A 24,080-nucleotide genomic window follows, 5' to 3' on the forward strand; every position below is an offset into this window, starting at 1 on the left:
TGAGTATCCACCACGCTGATTCTGAAATGCAAACTGGAAGCAGCTGCTGTCGGCACTTGTCTCCCACATAAACACACTCCCACTGCACACACAGTGGCTGATTGACTGTACTGTGGCAGCAGCTAGCAGTCGGGTTAATAGTGTTGCATGCAGTCAGACGTGTCATTTGTAATAACAACATTTCACTAATTGCATCCTCCCATGGAGCCAATTGATTCATCATTTTACTGTGATCCTAATATATCTCGAGTCACTGAAAGTCATTTGTGTAGCAGAGAGAATTTCATAAATGGCTGCCTTTCCATTTTAATGCAGAGTAGAGAGTGATAGCTTATGGTGATGAGGATGTGTACTGTACGTGGGTAACAGCAGTCAAATGGAAGATCATTTTCTAGGTGTGAAACAAATAAAGAACAGATTTTTTTTGTCGCTTTGTGTAAACCAGCAGCTGTCAGCAGCACACTTAGGAAGAAAAATAAAACTTGTGTAGATTTTGGCTGACAGTCCAGAGAAAGATAACATCTGTTTCTCTACAGAAGTGTGTGTTTGTCACACAAAAAGAGCTCTATATACTGCAGCAATTCATTTTTTTTATATACTTTTGTTTTTTATTATCTATGAACCTATATGAACATAGAACAAAAAAAAGAGCTAGAACACGACAATAACTAGGTGAAAATAGAAAAATAGGATAAGCACAGGTAGCTACAGTACACAGTGCACATGGATGCAGTCTGAGGAAAAGAATAAAGAGCCTTTGTGTTTGTAGCGACCCCATTTTTCCCAGTATTTCTCTCATTTCCCCTTTCGAAGCTGCAGTCCTGAAGTCAATTTCTCCATTTTGCCGATTGAGTGTTTACGATAGAGTCTCATGGTGGGAGGATGTCTCCGAAGCCTGCATTTGGTAGTTACATTTTTACCGTAGATGGAGATACTGTATGTGTCTCTTTTACTGAGTTTTCTAAGATGAAAAAGGGCAAAAGAGAAATCAATTGTTGTATCAGGAGAGTCTGGACTTTCCCTGGTGGGCCGGTGGTGTTTCGAGGCTGCGTGGGCCAGTCTGATAATACTTATAGATCGCAAGTTCTCAGCAACACCATCCGACGGCTTGGTATACGGCCGCTGCCCGGCTGCTGTACGGCAACACACAACTGTTTGGATCCTTTACATTTTCTAAAAGGATGCATTGATTACTTTTACTTTTAATCCTTTAACTACATTTTCTTGATGAATCTTTTGCTTAAGTAGTATTTTCAATGCTTTAGAGTACTTACTATATTTTTACAGTGTGTTATAAGTAGTTTTACTAAAGTAAAGGATCTGAATTCTTCTTCCGCCACTGATCCTGTACCACCACTTTTGGAGTTTCCAGATGACAAGATGAAGAGCTTTAGTGTGATTTGACTATGTGTTGCGGGTGATACACATACACGGACCACGGACCCAAACACGACCCTAACGGACATACACGGACCCTACACGGACCCTACACGGACCCTACCGGACCCTACACGACCTACACGGACCACAAGGACATACACGGACCATACACTGACCTTCACGGACCTACAGGACCAAACACGACACTACACGGACCATACAGGACCAAACACGGACCACTACACGGACCATACACTGACCTACACGGACCCTACATGACCTACACGGACCTACACGGGCCAACACTGACACTACACGGACCATACACGGACCTACACGGACCTTACACGGACCATACACGGACCCTACACGGACCCTACACGGACCCTACACGGACCATACACTGACCTTACACGGACCATACACGGACCAAACACTGACCCTACACGGACCATACACGGACCCTACACGGACCCTACACGGACCCTACACGGACCATACACTGACCGTCTCAGCAGCTGAACATGTGTGATGGAAGTCTCAATGGTTTCTATTTGTCCTCCTTGCAGGGGTTGGACCAGAGGAGGAAAGTCGCTCAGGTGGGACTGGACGGCGTGCGGCGGACAGACTGGCACGACTACGAAGCAATGCGGAGAGATGCTGCTCGTTCAGGTGGGTTCCTACACACACACACACACACACACACACTTTTTTTGGGACTATGTAGTCCATTCTTTTCCAAGTTTTTATTTGTTTTTGACGTTTTTAGCTTGCGAGCAAGTTGACGTACATTGTGCGAGACGAGAGATGTAGTTTACTGACACACACACACACACACACACACACACACACACACACACACAGACGCACACGCACACACTCTCTCTCTCTCTTTAAACTGCTGCACAAATGTGGACCATTGGCATACAGCCGGTCTTCATAATATTAAGCATATCCCTTCAATCTTAGGAGTGTAAGTAACAGCGTCTTCAATATATATGGTGGCTGCCTATGATAGCAGACAAAGCACAATACTTCACTAACCCTTCGCTAGCCCACACACATACACACACACACACACACACACATACACACGTAATTCCTACCAAGAGGATTTCTCTCTCTCAGAAGCAGTGCGAATCAATGCTGCGAGTGTAGTTCCGAGTTCATAATTAAACACAGTTAATCTTCTACAATAAGCATTGATTTAGCCTCAGGCCTTGAGTGGGAAACAAACCTCTGCCTTTTTTTATTACAAATATAACTGATTTAACTGGCTTTTTTAAGGTATCAAGTGGCACTTAAGAAGCAAATGAGCTGATTTTCTGAGAGAGTACAGAGTGATTTAAGAAAGATCATGCAGCAGATTCTGAGGACAAAACGTACAAGATGAGGACAAAACGTACATATGGGCTCCATGGAGAGGCACACTGAGAGTCAATAGAGTTGCAGATTGAGAGGAGCTATTTCTGTAAAGTAAATGTCCCATTCATTTTCTCTATATGATTGGTGACTCACAGTTTAAGCATTGCCGCAGCTTGTATGGGCATGGACTCCTGGTTGAGTCATCAGTTGAAAAGATAAATAACTGTCTTTGATTAATTATAAGAAAAATCCTTGCTTGTTCCCAAGATTGTTCGAGAGCCATCTCACCACCCACCTATCAGCAATTGGGCCTTTAACAGTTGTGTTGTCTTCCCGTCGTCTGGTTCAAAAATTAAAATTAACTTATTTTGGTGCTTTTTTCTGACATTTTCAGTGCTTTTTTTCTGTGCTTTTGGTGCTTTTTCAAACACTTTTTATCACTTTTGTCAACAATAGTTTTTAGTCATGGTGAATAAACCTAATTTACACAACATTATACCTCTAATTTATGAGTTAAAAGACAGACAGATGCCTATTAAAGTTTTGTCAGCACACTGTTTTGAAACCATTTCAAATATTTTTTTTAAATGCAATAGTAATTGAAAAAAACACCCAAAATTCAATGAAAGTAATCGTTAATTTTAACTGTGAAGAACGTTGGGGTTTCAGTCAACGTACATTCATGGATCCATGTTATTGTTTAGCAATTTGGTTGAAAGAAATTCATATTTTGTTCTTTTTTTTAGGTTTTCTTTGTGGTATTTTAGGCCTTTATTTATAACACAAGGGGTAGGTTGAGCCTTTGTTTCCTTTGTCCAATGCATGGAGGGACAACGTTGCCCCTACAGGACATTCAAAGTTAACACGCGTCATACCCCAACCCTGCTGAGAAATTTGTGGTATGAATTTGGGACACAGCTTATGTTATGCATACTAGAGCAAGGCCCGCTTGTCTTTTTTTTTAAGCGGCCAGCATCTGTTTTACATAATAATCTTATGGAGTAAAGAGTGAATAAAAAAAAACGTGAGCGTTTTTTAAATGTGACCGCCAACGTTTTTTCCTGCAGCTCAAGAGCGTCTTTTTTAAGTTGAAAAAAGTTCAACTTTTTGGAAATAAACGCCCAACGTCAAGAACTTCTTTGAAAGCCGGCCAATGATAAGCGACGTAGCGAGACTAGTCGTTTCCATAACAACATGAAAAAATGGAGAAGGTGCCAATAGACTTTTCTTTGGGTTAGAGGGTTAAAGGGTTAGGGGGTTAGGGTTAGGGGGTTAGAGGATTAGGGGGTTAGGGGGTTAGGGTTAGAGGATTAGGGGGTTAGGGTTAGGGTTAGGGGCTTAGGGGGTTAGGGGGTTAAGGGGTTTGGGTTAGGCCAGTGTTGGAACCCATCCAGTTATATAGACTTAGACTTCTCTTTATTGATCCTTTTGGGATAACTCCCGCGAGGAAATTGAAAGTTCCAGCAGCAGTTTTAGCAATAAAAAAGAAATAAAAAGAAATAAAAAATAGATAAAAGAGACAGTATAAAGACAACAAAATAACAATAATAACAACAATAAGAACACTCGTCAAATAAACGAAGATATATCGAGATATGAGCGGGTGGTTCCTGTTGACGGACTCTCTTTGTTAATCTAATGTTAGTAGCACCGCTCCCTCTCTCTGTTCATTCTCTAGCTCGCTCGACCACATACATAGCTGTAGCAGTAGCTGTTGCTATAGCAACAAGAGACGCTCTCGGCTGCTTTTTTTGGAACCAAAACAGCTGCCAGCTTCTTCTTTTATAACTACAAAAGCGCCCTAGTCAACTTGGTCTTCTCAAAGAACGACTCCAAGTGCGATCATGGCCTTAAAGCAACACCAAAGATTCTTTTGTACCTTTTTAAAATAATGTTTTCATAACTGTTTTCAACTCGTAACAGGGTGAACGGCACTTCTGCATTCGCTTTAGGGCTCTCTACCGGCTATAACCGTCAAGTTTGCCAGATCGGGTAGCGGATCTGGGACCAAAGAGGAAAAGTGCTTTAGTGTTGCTTTAAAATGGCTTGTAGATGTCTAGAGAGAGATAGAGACATGGAAAGAGAGACCAAGTGTCTGTCTCGATACCCAAACCTGCCTGGAGCGGGTTTCACACCACGCCAGAATCCAGCCGATCCTGGGCCCGATTCCCCCATCCTGACAATGGTCAACAAAGCCCGGTTCTTTGGCTATTCTAAAGATTATCTTGCCAGATTTTCCAGTGGGTGAGAGGTACAGCTCTCACCCCCCCCCCCCCCCCCGATCTGCTTGGAAGTCCATCCTTCCCGCACCGATTTCCAAATATTAACCATAGTAATTTTAGTTCATTATTTTAGGCCTTTATTTGACAGAACAGATGAAGACGAGCATTATGAATCAGAGGAGCGTAGGTTGAGTGGATGAGTTTGGTATGGATGCTGATTTTGAAACCATTTCAATTTTCACCCGAAATTCAATGAAAGTCGTTAATTGTCAAAGAGCAATGCATGGAATCCATCCTTTTTTGTGGTGATTTGGCTAAAGAGAATGCCATATTTTTTTATGTAGACATTTTTAAAAGGGGTCCAATTTGACCCGAGGACAAAAGGAGGGTTAAGATTCACGACTCTGGTTGTGAATGGAAGCTGGGAGTGTGTGGTGTGCTGTTCTGACTGAGGCATTGCTCCCCACACACTATAGGAACAACGATGTGATATGCACTGTATGTACACGCCGTAATGTGTGGGGACTCTCTAATTTCAACATGTTTTTGAAACTTCTGGTCTGGGCATTAGTAGGCAAGTGGGTAGTATGCATTGCCCAGTGAAGACAGCGAGACCAACGAACGTCATATTTTCAAATGAAAAAACAAACCTCAGTCAAAACAAATTGTAAACAGCAAAATCTTTTTTTAAGGTAATTCTTATGGTTCAGATTTGCCCGAGGAGGACTAAAAAACATAATTTAAGTGCTCTACTGTATGTAACTTGTTTATTATGCAGGTTTATCTCTGAAGTGAGCCGTTCAAGCGAGGAGTTATTTTCCACAGTCATTATCTTCAGCACTGCAGACAGATGATTCCTGCCTTATGAAACAAGGCAGCTCGCTATAATTTGATGCTCTTCTCTGACTGTAGATCAGCCTCAATGCATGCGTCCTTGTGTGTGTGTGTGGAGTGCACTGACGAGTGGCTAATGAAACACGCGGCACTCCTGAAACAAGCTGCGATATCATAATGTTTGCGTGTGGAAAAGGGTTGTTGGAGAGTGATTAAGTGATGCCATGCTTGTGTGTACATGTGTTATGACTATGCTAAGCACAGTATAGTAAATCACCAGAATGTACTGTATGTAGCGTAGGTGGAGCTGTAACAACTCCAAATGCAATTTATTATCTCAGAAATAATTGTGATTATTGTTCCTTGTTCAAAAAATATTTTATTTATGTATTTGATGTGTTTAACTTTAAAATGTACAAAAACTTCTTCCGGGGAACTATACCCCCTACAAGGTTGTTTTTACCCCCGACATGTTTGCATGCCTGAAAAAACGGACGCCACAATCTTCTGAGCATATTTATACTGAGAAATACAGAAAGAGTTGAGTGCAGCTGATTGTCTTAATTAGGTCTGTAGCAACTCATCTGGCAATGGCTTGAATGCAACGGACATTTATTAATATCAAAAAGTTACGCATTAAAGCTTTAATAAAAATACTGTCTGTGCCTCAGGGAGAGTTAGGTTTCTTCTCTGACCTGTAGGTGTGTCTGTGTGTGTCTGTGTCTGTGTGTGTGTGTGTGTGTGTGTGTGTGTTGCAGGTAATGGTGAACAGGGGAAAGCGTTTCCTCTGACAGAAACTGACCGGGTGGACCAGGCCTACAGGGAGAACGGGTTCAACATTTACATCAGTGACCAGATCTCCCTCAACCGCTCCCTGCCAGACATCCGCCACGCCAAGTGAGTCCTGTGTGTGTGTGTGTGTGTGTGTGTGTGTGTGCCTGCCTGCCTGCCTGCCTGCCTGCCTCCGAGTGAATGTAGTAAAGCACTCCTTAATGCTGAAATGATCAGAATCAAGGCCGTAGGCCTCGATACCGTGGGTGCTCCAAAGTACTGAGCACCCAGTAGGCTACATTCATTTAAAATGAAACGTTGCCGTTGGTGCTAAATGGAGCGTCTGTCATAGTGGGATTGGTTATGTTGTCAGTCCCTTGCTCAACATCCTATCCACCAATCACAGCGTCTCTCAGATGAAAACACCTCTTTTTTTTTTTTCTTTTTTTAAAGGGCGTGTGCCTGTGAGCACCCATGGAGGAAAACATATATCAGAGCATACGATCATGGCTATAGCCCTATTCACACGGGACTAGTATAACCCGGGGACCTCTACAAATTTGCATTTATTGCAGATATGGTATGTGATCTTAATCCCTTGAGAATCGGCCATGTCTCTAATATGTCCATTAAAATTTCCACTGCAAATGGCCTATGATATTTCGTCATACGCAGAGGCTGTGTGATATTAGTCCCGTACAAATTAGCATCACTGTCTCTGTTGAATAGAACTTACAGTGTGTTTTCCCTAGCTTTGTGGAGGATTTAGGGGCACATATTGGGCGGGGGGTTTAGGGGTCCTAACTCAAGAAAATGTGACGTTTTTCCATTAAAAAAGAAAAGAAAAAAAAAAGCAATCTCTCCATCGATTTTGTGTCTCTTTGTAGGATTCAGTCTCATTGTGGGGTCCCTTAGGAGTCGTGTTGTGTCTCTTTTTGGTCCTTTTTGTTTCCTTTAGGGTGGTTTTGTGTCTCTGTGGTCATTTGGCTTGTCTTTGGAGTCAGTTTGTGTCCCTTTGTGGGAGTTTTGCTTCTAATTTTCCCATAGTTTTGGATCTTTTATTATCACCGTATCTTTGTCTAAAACGTTGGAAAAGCTAGAGCAGATTATAAATAAATAGCAATAAAAACCTGTGATTATTATTAGATCTTAAAGTTATTTTAGTCACATTCATTTGGCTTAGGTGCCGCCCAAAACCTTATGTCTATAAAAGGTGTGATATACTGTAGATGTGTTGTGTTTGCATTGCTTTATATAGTGCATACAGCAAAAGCAACTTTGTGACCTTATTCAGGGAAATGTGGAAGTTTATTAAAATCCCTGACACCCATCAAGTGTATTCATCTTCATGGGAACAGCAGGTCATATGTAGACAAAGTAGTATTGGTCATATATTAGAGCTGGGCAAGTGGAAAAAAAATGTAAGTCAGACTCCCATGAACCGTGTTCTCCCTTGCAATCCCAGAATGGCGCTGCGGAAGGCCTTTAATCACACTTGTTCTTTTATCCCGACAACGGCTATTGTCTGACTCTTGGCCCTTATTTTCTTTCATGTGGAAAGCTGCTTTGAACTCTTACTCTCTGCCAGTTTCCCCACAAAGACTTATTTTTTAACAAGCGTTTATGAAAGCAGGTTTTCCTTGACCTTTTACGTCTCTTTCCGTGACTGGTCTGTGCTGATGAGTAGTCTAAAATACATGCAACACCTCAAATCAACCACACATTTAAGTTTTTTTGTATGGGCCTTTTGTATGGGTTTTTGAATCCTGGTTTTCTAACATGTTACGCAATGTAAGAGTCTCATCAAAATCCACTCGTACCCATTTTGTAAGAAACCATACATGCAGACAACAAAGCTGTTCTGAAGGCTTTTTTTAAAGCAACTACAACTCAAGTCTCAAGTCCTTTGGGTCTCATATTGCCAGGGCCGATGAGGCTAGGTAAGAGATTATGGAACAAAAAGCAGACTCCGGAGGCAGAGAGTAGGTCATGTAGGTTTTAATGAAGAAGCACAGGAATAGGCAGCATAAAAAAGTCAAAAAACACGGCAGAGGTAACAGGCACGGCTCAGTCCCACATCCATAGTGGCAAAAACAGGCAGAGTTCAGTACACAGGTTTGGCAGGCAAAAAGGGACGACAAGGTCCAAGCGAAGGTTTCCATGAAGGTTCAGTACAACAACCAAGTCCAATAAATCACAGGCTTTGGTCAAAACCGGTAAATCCAATAGAACATGGGCATAGAATCCACACTGAGAGATGTGACAAGAGTGCTCTTCCTGGCACTGCTTCAAAAAACTATGGCTGACGAGAAGAGCAACAGGTGTCACAGTGCCGATGATGGCACTCCCTCGTAGTCAACCAGGAGACAGGATAGAGGGAAAACCCAGACCGGGGTCCAGGAACACCAGTGGCCTGACAGGTCAAATGCTAAGAAGAGGGGATTCTGGGCCGAACTGTGACAAATATTGCAAGTCAAATTGCAAGTCTTTCAAATCTTTTTTTCCAAAAACTGTTATTTTTACATAACATAACCTTCTTTGCTGAGAGAACGCCAGCAGCCCAGGAGAGGGACAGTCTGGGACAGTCTGGTCAGCCATCTCCTGGTGTGTAGTGAAGCTGAGGGATCGTAGGCTCCAAGATCCGTTCTGTGGTCTCTCAAAAAGAGCTGGAGATGCTTGTTCATGCTTTTATTTCTTCCCGTTTGGATTATTGTAATGTACTGTACACTTGCTTAAACAAATCATCAATGGATAAATTGCAAGTGGTTCAGAATGTGCTGCAAGACTTCTGTCTAAGACCGCAGGAGATCCTTACTCCGGTGCTTAAGGCTCTTCATTGGCTACCAATTGGTTTTAGAGTGCATTTTAATGCACTCTAAAAAATTTTAATCACTACTTATAGAGCCTTGCATGGACAAGCCCCTGCTTACACCAGGATCTACTGCACGTTCACTTCTGGTGTTCTCTAAGGTCTTCAGACCAAGACCTTTTAACTGTCCCCAGAACACGTTTTAAAACCAGGGGCGACCGAGCCTTTTCGTGGGCGGCTCCAAGGCTCTGGAACTCTCTTCCTTAGCCTTAGAGCCTTGGATTCTGTGGAATCTTTAAAAAACACCTCAAGACACATCTTTTTAGACAAGCTTTTAACTGCAATATGGCTTAGTATATTATGTGTGCTGTTTTTTTTTTTTTTTACTGTAAAGCACTTTGTGACCCTTCTTGTCTGTGAAAAGGCTATATAAATAAAGTTACTTACTTACTTACTTGTGTTTTGCCACTGTTGTATCCGTTTCCCTTTTAAAAAATGACAAATAGATTCCCTCTGCCTGCCTGGTACGGAGAGTTATTTGCTTTTACGCAGGCACAGGATGTACGTGGTATTTGGCCGTCCGCTGTACTCTCTCTCGTGTATTCCAGTGCTAAATTTTGGCTCTGACAATAGGCGACGTGGGCCCTGGTTCCTCGTCATCGGCTTGGTGCGTCAGGGCCTTAAATGGTTGTAATTAAAATATTAGCATGTAAATTGTGTTAAGGATTGATGTAGCCCCCCCCGTGGCTCCAGACTCCAAACTCTCTCTCTCCTGTGACCAGTCACATGGATACAGCTCTCCCCCACTGAGACGTGGCTGCCCCCCCCCCCCCCCCAACTTCCTTCACCCAGTCTGCCCTTCCTGGTGATTGGCATGTTGTCCGTGCACACAGGCAGCCAGTCCCAGACCTGCGACTGACACATTCGATTTCTGCACGTGACAAGATTTAATTGAAGCACACACACACACACACACACACACACACACACACACACACACCTCCATCCCCTGTGGAATTGGGCAGGGTTTGTTAAGAGTCACAGCCGGCTGCCTGCCTATCACTCCGGCTGCCTGTTTCCCAGTGTTCATATTTGAAGGAATAACATGCAGGCTGATGTTCAACACAGACATTGATCTCAGTCCGCTGCATGCTCTCTCTCTCTCTCTCTCTCTCTCTCTCTCCCCCTCCCCATCAGCAAGGGGCCTACTCGTCTCCCATGATTAGCTCTTGTGCAGGGGTCCCGCTGCTTGCTGAGATGATCGTGTACAGGTGATTGCTGTAACCTCATCAGAGTGCGCGTTATCTGCTACAGCCATCGATAACAGCTGTGCCTGCACTCAGCCTGCTCTGAGCTCTATTCAGGAGTCATTACTAAAAGTCACTTTTATTGTTATTATATTATGGGTCTTGTCATACTTCCCTTGCACGGCAGCTGGATTGTCGCAATATCACAAAATCCTGCAAGAATTGTGGGATCACATATCGCACAAAAATCCATCTTGCTGGAAGGCTTGTGTCATATATTTTATTATGTTTAAACAGCCGTACACTACTATCCCTGTATGGATGTTATATGACTATAGTTGTTGTCGGCCTTGCTTGGGTTAAACCTTTTGTGAAACATGAACAAACACAAACAATGCCTGCTATAGAACCTTCTTTTATTATCCAGTTTGACAGTGAGTCATAACGCAAAAAAAGAACATAAAAACACAGATTTTCAACAGGGCTAAATTACGAGGCATCGGATCGTTGCATCCACTACTTGTGTTACGGCCTCCATTTAAAGAAACAAACCAAGGCTCAAAAGCGAATTGAAGATGCAACATATGAAAAAGGATGATGAACAATGAACCATAAGCTCTATTAATTGAAATATTCCTTAAAGTAACAAACAAAGAGAAACAAAAAGGGATTGGAGACCCCGCCCAAAATGAACAAATGAAGGGAAGACGCTAGACCAACCTGGCAATTGGATTAGATACAGTAATACAGTATTCTTTGCAGTTATGTAGATTAATTAGAGATTAGAGATTAATTATGTGCAACAGTGTATACGTTAGTTAAAAACAGGTTTTCCAGATTACATGTCAAAAGTGACAGATACGAAGTATAGAGGGTTATGTACAAGAGAGTATAAACAGACACGTGATGGACATACTGTGTGAATATTTCACAGGTTTAAGGGTAGGTTATGGAATAAAATATATATATATATTTATACAGCTTTGTGTTTGGGAGCTCTGGTATGTTACACTAGGTCGGCTGTCAAAAACTTGGGGGTTACTTCTGATTGCAGCATAACATTTGACAAGCAGATCAGTAATGTTAGAATGAGCTTTCTGCAGCTTCGTCTCCTGGCAAAAGGTAAGCCTTTCTGAGCAGGCACGACCTAGAAAAGGCCATTCATGCTTTTATTAGTTCAAGGTTGGACTACTGTATGCTGCACTCTCTATGTTGGTCTGAATTAGACCTCCATCTCACGTCTTCAACTTGTGCAAAATGCTGCCGCTCGCCTTTTAACAAATACACATGCATATATCACTCTGTTCTCTACACCCTGCATTGGCTCCCTCTGTGTTTTAGAACAGATTTTAGGATTTTATTGTTTGTTTTTAAGGCTTTAAATGGTCTGGCCCTGAGTATTTGTCTGAAATTTTAACTTTGCGGGAGCACAACTGGTCATTGCGTTCTTCAAATCAGCGAGTTTTAGAAGTGCCAAGATCCAGGTATAAACGTGTAGGGCCCCCCCCCCCTCCTGATTTTCACACTTTTTACACTATTACACATGTAGTTCTTGTTATGTCCAAACTCAAAATGCATCTGTTTAGTCTGGCTTTTAATACGTAGCAGTGGTGGGACCATTTCATTCTTCTGTTCCTTTGTAACCTTTTCTGATTTGACGGTTTTCTATGTTCACTCTTTCTATTGTATGATGTGTGTTTTACTCTTGGTTTCTGATGTGAAGACTTTTCGATACCTGCTGGGTGCTGTAAAGTGCTATTAAATACATTTTGATGGATTTGATTGATTGTGCAGTTTTGGGTGTTAGCAGTGTAAGGGCATTGGGGAAACAGTGCAGTAAATATACACAGGTAAACAATGCAGAAGTAAAAAGCAAAGCGTGCGTAACAGGAGGTGAAGTTTAACAGCTTCAAGTTACAGCCTCTGGAAAGAAGCCGTACCTGAGCCTGCTGGTGCGGGAGTGCGGGCTCCTGTATCTCCTGCCAGATGGAAGTAGGGTGAAAAAAACATGGTTTGGGTGGGTGGAATCCTTGACAATGGTTTTGGCTTTGTTTTTACAGCGTTTATGAGATGTGTTGTAGGTGGAGGGGAGTTGGGAGCCAATAGTCCTCAGGGCTGATTTCACTACTCTTTGTTATGCCTTGCTATTGGCAGCGTTGCAGTCGTCGTACCATACAGAAATGCAGTTTGTGAGAATGCTTTCAGTGGTACGGCGGTAGTCTTAGGAGAATTCTAGTACAAAGGTGTGCTTTCTTAAGGGTCCGTAGGCGCCGACTAGAGGAGTTGAGAGACCAAGAAAGATTTTCTGTGATGTGGACCCCAAGGAACTTAAAGCTTGACACACGCTCCACCTGAGGTGGAGCAGTGCCGGTTCCTTGCTCCTGGTTCTCCTGTCCACAGTGATCTTCTTGGTCTTGTGGGTGTTGAGTGGCAGGTTATTGTTTTCACACCACACAGCTAGGTGCAGAACCTCATCCCTTTATGCTGTTTCATCCTCCTCCAATGGGCCGTCGCTCCCCGCGTCTCCCCTAAATTACCTTGTAGTATCTAATGATTTGTAACTCGAATCCGGTTCTGTTCAAAGTAAATACTACTGATGCAAGGCTGGTTTACATTGATTTGGAGTGAACTTTGGAAGGGATGTGATGAGTTGGATATGATCTTTGGTTTGTCATGTAACAAAATCCTATATGTTACCTAACATGTGACCTAAATATATCCTATAGAACGTATGTCTAAGGGATTGAAAGCGAGATTGTGTTCATTGGGTTAGCACTCTCCAGGCTTCTGCAGAGCTTGTAAATTGATGCTGAATTCTTTGATGTAATAAACCTTTTAAAAATCAGGAAACAGCGTCAAGCAGATTCCTGTCAGCACATCATCCAGCATTAATCAGACACCACAACCTAAAAAGATGAAATGAATCCTAAGACACAACCAAAAAACAAAAGAGATGAATAACTGTGAAGTAAAGTAGCGGTAATCTCCAGCCCAAACTCACACAATAAACTAAAATAACTAAATTACAAAAACACCTAAGTGTGCATGGAGGCCGGGGAAACACAAACCTGCTTCTTACTCGCGTGCTGCTGGTGTGATCTCCATGTCGTCTTGTTTTTTTTTGGCAGATTAGCATACCGCCATACAACTATACAGGAGTTTGTAATACCATGAACTTCATATAACCTAGGCTTGTATGAAAAAAATAAAAATAAACTATATTCTCTTCATTATACCAGTATTATTAAGAAAAAGTAATAAAGTCTCTCCCTTGTCATGCCCTTTTCTTCAAGTATATCATGTATTGAGTTCTCTCCTTCCATTCACGATGTGTTTATTGCGCCAGTTGATAGATTTACTTCAATTTTATTTTATTTATAGTATCAAATCATAACAAAAGTTATCTTGAGACACTTTACAGTCTAGGAGGTCTAGACCCCACTCTATAATTTACAGCCCCAACAATTCTAGCAACTAGAGTGAGAGTGGTGAGGAAAAACTCCCTTGATGGACTTTATTATTCCCAAACTGGGACATTACAGTTTATCGGACATATATCGGCACGTCGGATTTTTAAATAACCAAATATTCGTATTGGTATCGGCTTTAAAAATCCTTTATCGGTCGGGCTCTAATTAGCGTTGTTGTCCCTGGCTGAAGTTGCTGCGTAGCGATCATAGAGCGAGGAGATAGCGGTGTCCGGTTATGGCCAAGGTTAGCGCACGGCTAATTTACCGGTGATAGCGTACTTTTGCCGGCTCTTGTAAAGTAACAGCTAAAGTAAACAGTTCGAACTATGTACAGTTAGAAAAGTAAGAACTTACACTTTAGTTTTACACCATGAAATCAGCTGAAAACATGAATAGATCATTTATATTCATATTTGAACAGATATTTTAGCCAATAAGCGTCTGAACGTGGACACAGTGACGCTCACCAGATCTGCTGCCATTGCTTGAACTGGAGGACAGGAGTTGATCCCTGTTTTCCTACTTTTTGCCTCACCTAATAAATTATCTGGACTTCTTTTAGCGGATTGATGGCTGTTCTCCAGAGTCAACAGCACTGTGTCCATGGCAACACTCTGCTATGCACGGCAACGGTGTGTGGTACTAAGTAGAATGTTACTAGACTTCAACCAAGCCATGTAATTAAAATAAGACAATAAAAGATCCAAATACCAGAACACCTACTGAAAAACTTACACCTGCAGAATTGAAAAGGATATCACAATGACGATAAGAAAGCGATATATACCGTGCAGCCCTAATTTCTGTTTTTATTTTGTAGCTGCAAAACGAAGCTGTACGCGGAGAAGCTGCCCAACACCAGCATCATCATCCCGTTCCACAACGAGGGCTGGTCGTCGCTGCTGAGGACCGTCCACAGCGTGCTCAACCGCTCCCCCCCACAGCTCATCGCCGAGGTCATCCTGGTCGACGACTTCAGCGACAAAGGTACAGGCAACACACACACACACACACACACACACACACACACACACACACACACACACACACACACACACACACACACAATCATCACTGCTCAGAGGGCTGGTCAATATATTGATACTAAATTGACATTGATATTTGGGGCTGGATGTCTTAAACTATATATCATAATCTCATGGTATTACACAAGTTGTGTGTTTTCCTGGTTTTTACAGGCCGCAAGACAGTAAAGTGACATTTTCTGAACTTCCCAGACTTCCTAGCTGTTTAGTAACCAACCTTTATCCAGTTAGTCACTGTATCCACAGTATTGATGATTTTTTATCAAAACTCTCATTGTGTTAATGTTTTGTGAAAGCACCAATCGTCTACACTTCAATATTGCCATCTGGATATTAGATTTTTCCAATATCACCCAGCTCTTGTCAGAACACACACCTGCAAAAATAAAACACTCCTCCTCAGACGTGTGCAAAAAAATACAGATTTGCGCGATTAATTTGCATCACTTTGGTAAAATTTTACGTTGGGTCGTGGAGTTTCTATCGGCCATGTCATAGTTGATAGCGTGTTTATGGCTGAATCTTCCATGTGCTGAGTCTTCAGGTGGCTTGTGGCTCGGAGGGAGAGTTGTCTCTTGCTGTTTAATGGCAAGGTTGGTGGTTCAATGTCAAAATGTCCCTGAGCAAGACACTCTACCCCAAGTTGAGGTTAGTTAGTTTGATTCCATACTTGTGCCTGAATATTGTGTGTGGCATTTTTCTTTTTTTTCCACCCAAACAAGTTCCTCCCCAAGACTATTTTTCAGATCCACCTAATGTTTCATGGCGTATAGTTAGTATGGTTTTCTATGAGACATGTGATCTAAATTTGTTTTTATCGGTAATTCTGCTCAGGCAAATTGAATCACCAAGTAGAGATGATAAAACATGGTGTACAGTGATGTGCTTTATAAAATTGCCTTTGAGATGCTAGAACCTTAAAGCACAATGAGGCCGATAAATACACTGACAGACTGAAGAAAAGGGATATCTTATAACTGAATGGACCTGCTGGACCCAGAAGCCTCCATGTGTAGCATTGGCTTGCTTGTCTAATTTTTCTCTGGAAAGGGAGGAACTATGTCTACTGATCGTCCATCAGAGTTAAAAATTTAAGGGATCGCAAGGAAGAATCTTCCAGCCAAAAAGCAGAAAAACGGAGTTATTGATCAGCACTAAAGACACTCTAACTACATCGCCAGGGGCTGAGAAATCAGGCTTTTATAGCTTTACACACTTCTGAAACTCCTCGTCCAAGAGGGTTTCAAAAGATTTTGTATGTGTCCGACCTCTCCGCACAAAGCCAACCTACGTTGTTCAAGCTCCGTTTCAGAGATATGAGCAGCAGCCACGAAGACCAAACTAAACCCACCAGCTAGAAACCAGACTAATCACTGGACTTTTGGGGATGTCTTAGATGAAAACTTGACCGCTGAATCTCTTTCTGCAATCCAGAGTTGGTGAAAAACTACATTTTATAAAAGATAACATACAAGACAGGCCTTGTTCTACATCATCAATGTGTATTTATTTCCTTGTTTATTCAAAACTGTGCTTTGGAGATAGGAGCAGTGGATCAGCTATTCAGGAGGGAAATGGCTCTTCAACAAAAGCTATTGAAGTGGTGTGAGGTCCTTGTCTTCATCGCACTGTACCTTCTTCCCGAGGGACGCAGCCTAAAAATGTCACTTGTTAGATGAAACTGATCAGCAGCAATCTTAGCTGCCCCCTTCCTGACTCTGGCCTCATACTGGTCCCTGATTGACAGCTGCCTGTGTTTAGGCAGCCTGTGTCCAGTAATGGATGTTGACAGAAGGCTTTCCACAGTGGCTCTGTAAAACCTAGAAGGAACAGAGCTGGAGACGTTCAGTTTGGTGAACTGCCTTAGGAAAAACATTCCAGTGTGAGGCCTCTTAACGATGGAGGAAGTGTTTTCCTCCCATTTTAGGTTGTTTGTGATGACAGTGCCTGAATTTGAATGACTCCGCCTTCTTAACAACAGAGCTCTTGATGGTTAAGGGTAGGATAGAGGAGGGGGGGCTCTGCGGAAGTCCATCACCATTTCCACTGTCTTTTATTGGTTAGACTCCAGATTGTTCTGGTCACACCATGCCACCAGATGAGACACTTCCTGCCTATAAGACTCGTCATTTCCCTTAAAAAGGCCGACCAAGGTGGTATCGTCTGCAAATGTAATCAATTTGATGGAACTGTTGTTGGAAGTGCAATCATTGATGAGAGAAATGGTGACAGCCCGCACCCCTGCGGTTCTCCAGTGTTGGTACTGGCTGAGCTGCACATGTTGTCTGAGAAAGTCCATGATCCAGCAGCAGATAGAGGGCTCCACCCCCATCAGTCACAGCTTCCTCCGCAGCCCGTCGGGTAAGATGGTGTTAGAGGAACACTCTAACACTGGAACATTTCATGACCACTGATGTTAGGGCCGCCGGTCTGTAGTCATTCAGGCCCTCGGTTGAGGACTTAAAACAAACCAGAACTCTGCAAAAGACAATCAACTGATTAAAACTGTCTGTAAAAACTGGCGCGAGCTGACTGGCGCAGTGCTTCAGGGTGGCAGGTAAAATCCCATCAGGGCCAAAATTCCCGGTAAGGAGACAGGTTTGGGTGGTGAGTGGGTCAAACCTTCCGATACCGGTGCTGAAACAATACTTTTAAAACGGGGCCGGTGCCTAAACGCTGCCTGAACTGAAATAAATATAATATATTTATAATGTTGGGAACTGTTGGGTCGCCAGTTCAAGTCCACATACGGACCCAAAAATATGGTAGCTGGAGAGGTGCCAGTTAACCTGCTGGGCACTGCCAATGTGCTCTTGAGCAAGGCACCGAACCCCAAACTCATTCTGATGTCTCTCCATTAGTTCATGTATAGGTTCTGAGTGTGTGTGTGTGTGTGTGTGTGTGTGTGTGTGTGGTGGTGTGTGTGTAATTCAAGCCTGTGTGTAACAACAACAGAGTGTAAATTGTAATTTCCCCTTGTGGGACTAATAAAGGATACATTATTATTATTATTATTATTATGCATAATGCATAATCAGCTGACCATGTCTGTGCTCTATGTATATGGTTGACTGTTGAATGCCACTTGCCTGAGGAAGACCCAGCAGGACCTAAACTTCTCAGATGTTGTAAACAAACCATCCAGCATATGTCCGGTTACTTCTTTAGCACTTTTAATCAAAACAAATCTTGGCAACCTTTTCCTCCTACATTGTCCCATAAGCCCTCCGCCCCCACCCGTCCCTGTTGGGGGGGAGGAGTAAAAGAACACTTCATTGTGAGAACATGGCCTGGAACCTGGGATGGGTTTGGGCCCTCTGTCGTCAGGATGGATGGGAGAACATTACACAGCCGCAGGGAAGGGATTTAACCTCTGCAGGCCGTCTGCTCCTACACTCGCTCTCACTGCCACAGTCCCTTGATAAGAAATGACTCGGGCTGTAATGAAGGCTCTAAAGACACGAGGACGAAATGAACTTCAATCAGTTCTGGTCTCTGGCTGAATGGCTGCTGTTACAGTGTTGGCGAGACAAATCTTAGGCAGTTCCTGTGCAGAGTACCGCAAATCAATGCACAGCATTTAATAATAAATTCGGGAGCAAGTGCATTATGGACGGGGGGGAAAAAAAGAAGTGATTCATTATAAAGTGTGGTTTTAGACTCCCCGTGTGGTGCTTAATTTAAATGAGAAGTCATTTCCTGTAACAATGTGGGACAATCAAGAAGATATGTCAGGGTTTTTTGGACCTGTTATAAGGTTTGTGCAGAACCCGAGCCCTTTTGATCAGATATATGATTGTAGTTGCTTCCCAGTGGACTTCTTTAGCCACTTTGAGTGTAATTTGTCATCTACTCTAACGTTTTAGACAGATTTGGTAATAAAAATGGTCCAAAATTATGTGAAATTGCGTTTGTTTTTAATTGAAAAATGTAATATAACATTTTCTTGAGGGATGACTGCTAAAACCCCCATCAAATATGTTTACCTAAGTCTTCCTCAAAGATGTTAAAGTGTTAGGGTTCCAGGGTGGAAACACAACCAATAACACGATTTAAAAATGGATCTTTGTCAAACTATCTAAAAAAAACAATGTAGGAGGAATCTCTGAAAGACAAACCACTTCAAGCTTCTTGCTTAAAACATGAGAAATGCAGTGTCAACTAAAGGCAAACTACCTATCTACCAGAGCAATGTGTTTTCTGAGTAAATCCTTTAGGTACAGAACAGAGCAGCATGTTGACTTATTTGAAATGGAAAGAGGAAAGCACGCAGCAACTATGGTAGACCAGGTGATTGGATTTATTCTGTCAGATTAGACCTCATCTCAGGTCTGTTTGAGACCTCTCTGTGACTCTCTTTAGCTTTTAGAGTGGGACCAATAACTCCTCTTTCCCCACGGTTTTGAAGCTTTTGCGGACATTTTTGTCCCTTTTTTCAACGTTCTTTCATACATTTCTTTTAAGCGCTACAAAGTACAATAAAACATCCAAATTTAAAGAGAGTAATGGGCTGTTCATTTATTTTTGTGAAGAGCGTTGTGTGGAACAATCCGCGTTATTTTCTCAAAATTTGTTTGAAAATAAACCCCACTGCTCTGATAAAGACTTTTTTTTTTTTTTCAAATGGGTCAAATTTGACCCGAGGACAATACGAGGGTTAAGTTGCTCTATAGTTGTGTAATTTTACTTTACAGACTGAAAAACGTGTGCTGTTTTTTAACAGTTTGGGCCTGCAGTGAATAAAGGGAGAAAAGCTGCACTTAACATTTTGAAGGGCGTTTTGTATTCATAGGTACCAACATCGTGACCATTATATAATTGTCCAGCAATACATTGATTATTGCAGAATTGCTGTATGGTGATGTTATCTGTGATTCTCACCTACTAGTCTTAACATTTTTCTTAACTTCTGATCCTTTTGTGTCATGCTGTAAAGAGACTCCCTCTTTGCAGAGGGTTCAAATTAGAGATGATTTTTCTTCCGTGGTTCAAGATCTAATTCTCATTCACAAAACGGAAAGAATCCGTGTGAGTCATAAACGTCCCGGCCCACCCTGACAAAGGCACTTCTCCTTTCATAACACACACACACAGACGGGAAGAAACCCTCCCGATCCTCTCTGCTGACGCGGAGTTACCTCGCTCTGCTTCCCAGCTGCTACAGAGCCTACAGTCATACTACTGCACCGTCGTATTTATAACTTCATTAAGCGCAAGAGCGGCTTGTAACGATTATCCTGCGACACATTAACCCAGGATTAGGTGATTTTTACATTGTGAACTTTGCCTGTATGGTGGGTAAGATTACACATGTAGTAATTATAGAAATGACCCCCACTTTTATTAATGTGGTCGTTCAGAGATCCCTCCAGTGCTGCTGAAGGTTGGCATTGTTGCCACATCAGCCCCCGTCTCTCCCTTACCAACCTGCTGTGGATGTTTGCAGGCTGTTCTCACAAACATCTGGACAAATAGCTGCGAAAAGTAAAGCACTGTAATTCCTAAGCATTCCACGTATTTTTTTGCTGTTTGCCCCACATTGAGTGGTGCTAGAAGAGAACTCTTTGGCCCTCGTAGGGAGGTGGATGCAGGGGATGGATCCATAATATCTGGCGTTGCTTCATGACGCTCACTTTCTGTTGCCTAAACCTCCCCGTAACGTCCTTAGATACAACGGGCAGCTTGCCGTGCTCTGTACCCGGATCACAGTTACCTTTTATCGGTAAACTTAATTACAGACAATCGCTAATACGGCAACGTCTCACGAGCTCGGTGAACGGCGTCACATGACCTGCCGGCAGTCGCCTAATTATGTATCATATACAAAATTGGTGTGCATCCATTTCCATATGATATTGTACAAACCTATTAAGGAGAATGCGTTGATGTTTGAAGCTGTTTTACATAGTCCTTCTCAGTCCCATTCATGTCCTAATTCAGTCACATCTACGTTTTAATCCTTAACTTCAGATTTGGTTATATAGAACTCAGTCAACAGACAAAGTAGCAATGAAAATAATTGTGTTGTGGTTTGACAATGTCGAAAAAAATGCTTTAGAGAAGGACCTTGAGAGACAGAAAGGGGCTATGAAATATCTCTATGTGAACAAAAGGGACATTTCTCTGCAGAACACCACCTCCCCACTCCGGTGTTGTAATGTAACAAAGGAGAGTTACTTTGTTACTTAATAGGGGCACAATTCAGAAAATGTCAAGATTCGATTCAAAATCTATTTTAGATTCAAAACGATTCTCAATTAAAAGGATTGACAGTATGCAAAACTTTTCCCATGTGATAGTATGCACACACAAAAAAAAAATCTATTTTGAATCTGTCGCGCTAGAATCGCGATGAGAATGTGAATCATTTTCTTTTGCACACCCCTAGTACTTAAGTGTAATTTGCACGTATCTGTACTTTACTCTGTTATCTATATTTCAGGAAACCTTTAATCTTCCTCCACAACATATCCTGAATAACTACATTTATACATTTTCTTCTGAGCATCCGGCGTTATTTACACCCAAACAGTGTGTCATGGTTTCTCTGCTTTATTCCGCCTCTAATTGGCTTACCCTGGTTTTCTTACCCTAACCCTACCCTAACCCACCCCCACTCCCCATGCCTAAACCTAACTATGTCAGAGGACTCTTCAGTCTCTGCCTCTCTGTTTATCTCTGGCTCTGCCTCTCTCTGTTAACACATCTGACCGGCACACAGCTGTGATTTACAGTCAGCAGCTCGAGCGTGACGCTGAGCTACAGACAGGGAGCGAGTGCTGCTATTAAATCTCACAACAGCTCGTTCTTATCTCCTCATTTCTTCACCCCTCCGCTACATACAGAACAAAATGAAGCCCCACGAATGGTAAAATATTTTAATTTAATCCGCATACAGAGACCTTTTGAGAAGATGTTCCTTTACATGCCATTTTCAGATCTGATATGAGTATAGTGTGCTGCCAAGACTCAAATAGCACCTTTCAATATTTCATCCCGGGAGACAAATCTGACCTTGAAGTCAGAGATAAACCTCCCATGCAAAGTAGTTTATTTAAAGTCAGAGATCAACCTTTGCCATTGACTTCACTGTATCGGCCCATCTGTCATTTAGTAATTCTCTCCAAAAGAACAGCAGAAAAAGTATGGTTAGAATCGCACTGGATTTGTCAATAAGTTACTTAAGTTATCTGCACATTTCTCATTGAAATATGCTTTACAGTACTCTTGGAACCTATTACTCTACTAATTTAACAGGGTTTTGGTTAGACTCTAAAAATGAAAGGAACCTCTTGGGCCTGCAGATACTGATGGTACTCTCCAGATTTGATCATCTAGAGTTAATAGACAACCATGACCAAATTAATATCCCAGTGTTAGCCCTTTAAAGTGGATTAACCCTTATATCATCAAATTAGCAAAGGTATTGAGTCAAAGTGATTGCCCTATATGTCAATATCGCCTACCTCTACTAATGTTAGTATAATAATAGAGTAATAACCCATTGCTTTCCTGCTGTGTGAAGACAGACACACTGGGTAAATGGTCATGTGTGTGCGTGCGTGTGTGTCTGACAGCTTAGCATTGGTGGATGAGCATGAGCAATGAATTCTGCTGGTGGAGCCCAAGTCATTTCACGGATTTATGGCCACACAGGGCAGGGAAAGTAACTGTAACTTGTCACATACAGAAACAGAAAATAAAGCTGCCTCCCTCCTCTCCACATCAGAGAAGAGAAGTAGTGTGTGGAATTGGAGTAGAAGGATCGCAGTATGTGTGTGTAAGAGTGTGTGCGTTGAGCCTCATAAGCTCCATCATGTCATCTTTTCTTGGAATATGATCAACAAAGCTCCTAAATCTGACTCATTGATCCACCAGACAGTTCAGTCACTGCAGTACTCATATTGTCAAATAGGCTTGGGAAATGAATCAATATTATATCGACATCTATTTATAAGACTACATTTTGTGTTGAATTTTGGATAGGCAATATTGTGAAATGACAAAAGTGTTGTCTTTCCATGTTTTTCAAGGTTGCATTACAGTAAAGCGATGTCATTATCTAATTTCACCAAGCTGTTTCATTATTTGCCCTTAACAGCTTAGTCATTATCTTTATGAGTATTTATCTAAAACCATTTTTTTTTGTGAAAACCAAGTCAAAGTCAACCCTGCAATATTGAATTGCTAGATTTGGTGAAACATATCGTGATATTTGATTTTCTTCCAACAAAAGTTCCTTTCCAAGGCGATTTTACAGAGGCACAGTGTGGTGCTTAGCGATCTACTGTAGTCAAGTTGTAGTCTAGACTTCTCTTTATCTGAGACTAGGACTAGACTGAAAAAAAAATGGTTGATTCAGAGACGAGACCTTCAAAAAGTCCGATCTCGAGTACTACAACACTGACTGTACTACACAGCCATGTAGTATATTTCGTGAGTAGTAATACGCCGCTTCCATTTGCTGCTATAATGCATCTAAATGTGTTGTTTGCAACCAATAGAAGAAGACATAGATTCATGTAGATACACAGATAACCATGCTAGTGGTTATTTGGTAAAAACATGAGTATTTGGAACATACTGAGTATACAAATAGAAAGGAGACGTGAATTTGGTTGCCGAGGTATTTCACAAGTTTCCCTGCTTTCACATTGAAACTAGGTTGCTGTTGGAATTAACTGTTATGAATACAGCTGCCGGGAAGCCTCTGGACACGTGGCGGTGCATCGCGGACTCTGTGAGGTCCGGGTGGAACCTTTTGCTGCAGCCCGGACCTCTAACTTGCCCGGAGAAACACCTGGAGAAACACCTGGAGAAACCACCGGGCACCTGCGCAGGTTGGAGTCTCCGGAGCCTGGGGACTCTAGCCGGGGCAGGTGTTTGGTCCCTTGTCTTGTGTGTGTGTGTGTGTGTGTGTGTGTGTGTGTGTGTGT

The 24,080-nt window shown here is 42.2% G+C and overlaps 1 protein-coding gene across 1 annotated transcript in view; it reads left to right on the top strand.

Moving 5' to 3' along the window:
• The window catches only part of galnt10 (UDP-N-acetyl-alpha-D-galactosamine:polypeptide N-acetylgalactosaminyltransferase 10 (GalNAc-T10)), an 81,534-nt gene that overhangs the window by 21,477 nt on the left and 35,977 nt on the right, over positions 1 to 24,080 (top strand). Inside the window, exons 2-4 of the mRNA XM_032534308.1 lie at positions 1,950 to 2,052; positions 6,560 to 6,698; positions 14,919 to 15,085. Of these exons, the coding sequence (XP_032390199.1) occupies positions 1,950 to 2,052; positions 6,560 to 6,698; positions 14,919 to 15,085 (409 nt within the window). The remainder of the gene's footprint in view (positions 1 to 1,949; positions 2,053 to 6,559; positions 6,699 to 14,918; positions 15,086 to 24,080) is intronic.

The sequence above is a fragment of the Etheostoma spectabile genome, chromosome 13 (genome assembly GCF_008692095.1).
Source record: "Etheostoma spectabile isolate EspeVRDwgs_2016 chromosome 13, UIUC_Espe_1.0, whole genome shotgun sequence".
Classification (NCBI taxonomy): Eukaryota; Metazoa; Chordata; class Actinopteri; order Perciformes; family Percidae; genus Etheostoma; species Etheostoma spectabile.